Source organism: Colobus angolensis, unplaced genomic scaffold (assembly GCF_000951035.1).
Source record: "Colobus angolensis palliatus isolate OR3802 unplaced genomic scaffold, Cang.pa_1.0 Scaffold456, whole genome shotgun sequence".
NCBI classification, from domain to species: Eukaryota; Metazoa; Chordata; class Mammalia; order Primates; family Cercopithecidae; genus Colobus; species Colobus angolensis.
Genome location: NW_012117999.1, coordinates 2,267,776 through 2,272,950, shown reverse-complemented (window position 1 = coordinate 2,272,950; position 5,175 = coordinate 2,267,776). Strand labels below are relative to the sequence as shown.

The following is a 5,175-nucleotide window of genomic DNA, read 5'->3' as shown; positions in this document are numbered from 1 at the left end:
TTGTAGCTCTGGCCATTTCCTTGCCAGACTTTCATAGTATTTCATTTAATTGGGTAAAAGTATATGTTATGAACTGAATTGTGTTCCTATGAAGCTCATATCTTGAAGCCCTAAGCCCCAAGGTGACTGTATTTGGAAATATATTCATTAAAAAGGCAAGTAAGGTTAAATGAAGTCCAATGAGTGGTTCCTAGTCCAAAAGGACTGGTACTCTTATAAGAAGAGAAAGAGACACCAGGAGCATGAGTGCACAGAGGAAAGATCATGTGTGGACCTCAACAAGGTGACCATTGGCAAGCCAAGGAGAGAGGTCTCAGGAGAAACCAACCCTGCCTTCAACTTGACCCTGTACTTCCAGCTTTCTGAACTGTGAGAAAATATATTTTTGTTGCTTAAGCTACCCAATCTGTGATATTTAATTATGGAAGCCCTAGGGAACTAATGCAATGTAGGTCTTAGGTATCTATTAAGAACAAACTAGCAAGAGGGAATTTGTAAGTCTTTCTAAAAAGAAATAGTTTTCAACACTGCATTTTGGTTTTATACTTATAGAATGTCAATGGTTTGTGTTTATGTAGGAGAATATGGGATAAGGCCTGTTTCATATATGTACACTCCAAATTTATGCAAAGCCACTTATTTATGCTCAATTTTTTTTCAGAATCATAAAATTTATTTGAGGAAGAACAAAGGCAGTAGAAAATTTAGAAGCCACATTTTAAAGGAATATGTTTTCATGACAGAAAAACTTAATATTCATCAAATATGATAAGAAGAAAACCTGACAAACTGTAGTGATACGATTGTTATACTTATCAATTACACAGGGTAGGCAATACAAATGTAATGTGCATAATTTATTTAAGTAACGTCTATAACCTTTCTAGTTAATTTCTGAGTATGGACTTCACATTATTATGGAGAAAAATCAACATTGTTCATTAAATGTTTATAGATATATTCTGTGATAATTTAATATAGGTAATTATTTCAAGAACAATAACCCTCATATCTTTAAAATGTAGAGTAAAAAAGAAAATGGAAATGTTAAGGTTTCTAATAATACTGTGCCTTCAGTTTACTATTTTATTTTTTCCAGCATTATTTTAGTGTGTGTGGTAAATACTTGCCTCAAGACAAATACTTCCCAAGTCATAAAGAGTATATGTACTTAGAATGACAGTATATATCGAAAAAAGTTACAGAAGTATTTTGGTTTGCACCTCAGGTGATTCAATTTTATTTCAGAGGAAATTACACAGAAGGTATAATAATTGTGACAAGTATCAGCAGTATAAAAATCACACCCATGATGTTTTATAGGAAAACAGAACAATATGCTAAAGTGCCATTTGAATGGAAAACATATCCATAGTGTTTCACACCTCTTCACTCCATTTAAAACAAAAGTAGATGGAAATAAATTATGAAAAAAATGACAAGGTGTAATACAAGAAATATCCCATTGAGACAGACATGAGATTTCTGAACATTATGTTTACATCAAGTTCCTCAAAAGGGTATCCAAATTCATAAAATCTTATTTCAGAACATCAAAATCTCTCAGTGCCTAAGTGTGGACGGTCAGTGGCCGAGATATTTTACTCAGTGTCACTGTAGCACCTATTTCTTTTAATCTGCTCTTCCACCGTGAGTTGTTCTGACTGCACCTCCACTCTGGGAAACAAAGGCTTAGCTGGACATTCATGGCTCAGGGCATTAAAACCTGTGTTTCCATTATTGTGGGCAGCTTCTTTTGTTTCACCATGCCAATGTTTAACATCCTTTCCAAATTCCCTTAAATCCAAGCATGGCATATTTTTAATTTGATCTACAGAATCTATTAAATCACAATCGAAAATGTTCTCATTTTTCTTGGTAAATGCAGTGATTTTCACAGTGTTAGAAAAGATAAAGTGTAAATTTTTGTTCTTTGAATGGCTTCCTTTAATGTTTAAGAGATTTGTATCAGGAAAGATGATTGAACCTCCCCCCTTTACCATAAGGCCCCTGCTGAGGCTTGGTTTTGGAGCAGGCTGCACAGGACTGCCAGCAGCTGCTCTGTCAGTCTGTTTCTTCAGAGCCATTCCTAGTACATTCCTCGAGTAAGTCTTCTCAGATTCAAATATATCAAGTAACTCTGAGATTCTAGATGTATTTTCTAACTTCTCGATTTGATATTCATTTGCAGTGTCATTTGCTTCACTCGACAAGGGTAATAGATCAGGAAATTCTAAAATAGATGTCTTCTGCCTGCAATTATTCAGATATGAGACTGCTACATAATTGTTGTTATTATTCTTATTCAAATTCTCTTTATGATTTTCTGGCATCACCACATCATCAGTGTTAGTAACCTGTAAAACTTCTGCACCATTAGTTTGGTTAGTTTTTTCATTTTTCTCCTTTTCAGCACTCTGCACAACCACATTACTGTTGTCATTAAGATCCATTTCACTTTTCCTGTTACTCTTTGTATCTTCAGCTTCACTCAGCCTATCTTGCACATTCTTCCTTCCTTCCTTCTTTTCATCTTTTCTTACTTCATGTATTTTCATTTCTTTGATTCCTATAACATCTTCTTTCTGACAAACATGGGTGGACTGTAGATAAGGCTGCAAAAAAGGAAGGTGATCTTGTCCTTGTCCTTTATTTTCTGGAGTTCTAACATCTTCTAGCAGAGATTCACTTTTAAATTCAGCGGATAGAGGGGTTGTCATTTCAGGCGGCCATTTAGGTTTACTCATTTTGAGCTCTTCCTCAAAGGGAAAGGTTTTCTTAGGGATCTCCTTGGAAGGAGGCCAAATGACTTTTAATTTTCCCCTTTCCCCTAATTTTCTCAAATCATTCCTTTGCCCTTCACTTTTACCAGCATCTAAATGTTCATTACGATCTCCAGGTACAAGGGTGTTTTCTGCAGTATTTTTACACATATTTGGTTCTTCATTAGGAATAAAGTCCACTGATCTGCTTTGGTTTTTGCAGTTCCATCTATCTTTATGCTGCTTGTGTCCAAAACCTTCATCATAATTTCCTTTAGATTTGAAAAGTTGTTTAAAGTGAGGTTTGCAGTATATTTGTCCATGAAGTGATGCATAATTTCCCAAACTGCCAAAAAGAAAAGAACACTTAGCACTTTGTATTTACTGTAAGTTCATAGGGAATTGGGGATCATTTCAATGAGTTACAGACTAGTAAACTGAAGTTACTAGCAACGGGAATGACCCTATTAGTTGAACATTTCTGTTAGATAATATTACCACCAATACTTTGTATGGTGTATGTCTTGCAGTGTTTAGAATTTTACTTTGTGTGTCAGGTAATAGCATAATAGGTATTAAAGGGTAATGCACATATAGTTATAGAAGGTGCAGAATGATAGGACTGAACTGGTGCTAATTCAATGATTTATGTGAGGGGTTGTAATTTCCAATAAATCCTGAGTAGCAAACACATACAAATCAACTATATGAGCTTCTTTGTTAACTGGATTTTGAATGAGCTGGAAGGCGTGCCTAACAATTGTTTATGTGGCTTCTTTAAGGCAATTAACAAATCGAGTGATTTACAATTAAAATGAACTCTAGTCAGAGGCAGAAGCATAGTTTTGAATATCTATGAATCTACACATAAAAACAGATACATCAACAAGATAGCAAAACTTAAAACCCATGAGTAACATTTACAACGAAATGAAGTGACAAGGTAGCCCCCTCAGCTTCAATATACAAAGAACTAAGGAGAAAACACCAACAGACACAAGACCAGCATGATGGTCTCATCTGTATTGGTGATAGCAGAGAGAGCAAGGAAGATGTCTGATGGACCTGAAAATATGAGACCACAAAATAACCAACTAATATTTCCTGGAAAGTATCACATGCCAATCAGAGAACAGCAGCTGAAACTGCGAGGAGATTTGTCCTCTCCAATAGACAATGAGGCTAGTGAGGTTGAACTCTCAAGACTGGGCTCCCCTTTTAAACAGAATCCCAAAGTGAGAAAAATAGGAGAGTGGAATCAAGATTGAGCAGGATAATGATTACAGAAATGAAAGAGAAGGTTCTCATAAATATGGAGAAGAGCAGCCAAGCCAGGGAATTCTAGAAATGAAGCTGCCTTATTTTCATGATCAGTATATGAAAACTAAAAGAGGTAGCTCTGTGAAGTTAGAAAAACCATCCTGATTTTTATCCTTCTAAGGTTTTGGAATACTAATTTTACATAAAAATGAGCAACAGAAATGTACCAAGGTAAATAATACACGAAGTTACTAAAATAAAATAAAAGTGCAAAGGGCATTATAATATCCCTGTAAATAATGAAAACATGCCAGAAAAACATGCTCTAAAAATATATCAAAAATGTAACCTATGACTTCAAAATGAGTTAAAAGACATTAAGAACATGATAAAAGACCTGAAAGAACATCATGAATCAGAATTTAAAATCTCATAAGTCAGGTGCCAGAAATCAGGAAAAAATAGAAATAAAAGATACAAATATCAGCAACAAAACTAAACTAAAAGAAATACAAGAGCAAATAAACACAATAAAAAGTGACTTAAGAGAAACAGAAGAATGAAAACATAACCTTTTCAACAATCAGAAAGAAAGAAAGAAATATAAGAAGAATTTGAGAGAAAGAGACAGATATTAAAAATAGGCAAAAAACATTCAAGGTATAGAAAATAGGAATTCCTGAAGAAAAAAATTATATAATGAAACATTAAATATTAAATAGTTATAATTAGAACAAACTTTCTTGCATACAAAAAGTATACAACAACATACGGAAAGAGCACACTGGGTAACTGACACTAGTGAAGAATGACCAAAGCCAAGAACTAGTCTAGTAAAATTGCTAGATTTTAAATAATGAAAAGAAAAAAGGCCAGACGCGGTGGCTCACGCCTGTAATCCCAGCACTTCGGGAGGCCAAGGCGGGTGGATCACGAGGTCAGGAGATGGAGACCATCCTGGCCAACACGACAAAACCGCATCTCTACTAAAAATACAAAGAGTTAGCTGGGTGTGGTGGCGGGCGCCTGTAGTCCCAGCTACTTGGGAGGCTGAGGTAGGAGAATGGCATGAACCCGGGAGGTGGAGCTTGCAATGAGCTGAGATCACGCCACTGCACTCCAGCCTGGGCGATAGAGCGAGACTCTGTCTCAA

General features: G+C 35.5%; 1 protein-coding gene across 7 annotated transcripts in view; it reads right to left on the bottom strand.

Annotated features, from left to right (window-relative positions):
- Nucleotides 1-883: 883 nt before the first annotated feature.
- XIRP2 (xin actin-binding repeat containing 2) overlaps nt 884-5,175 on the bottom strand; it is a 357,739-nt gene continuing 353,447 nt past the window's right edge. For 4 of the 7 annotated variants that reach the window (XM_011958035.1, XM_011958036.1, XM_011958037.1 and 1 more), the window contains one exon: nt 1,211-3,108. Coding sequence is in view for 4 of the 7 variants with exons in the window: in XM_011958042.1 (XP_011813432.1) it covers nt 1,602-3,108 (1,507 nt within the window). In the remaining 3 variants the exon portion in view is untranslated. Of the gene's footprint in view, nt 3,109-5,175 lie in introns of all 7 variants that reach the window. The other 3 variants (XM_011958041.1, XM_011958038.1, XM_011958039.1) reach the window with 1 other exon arrangement.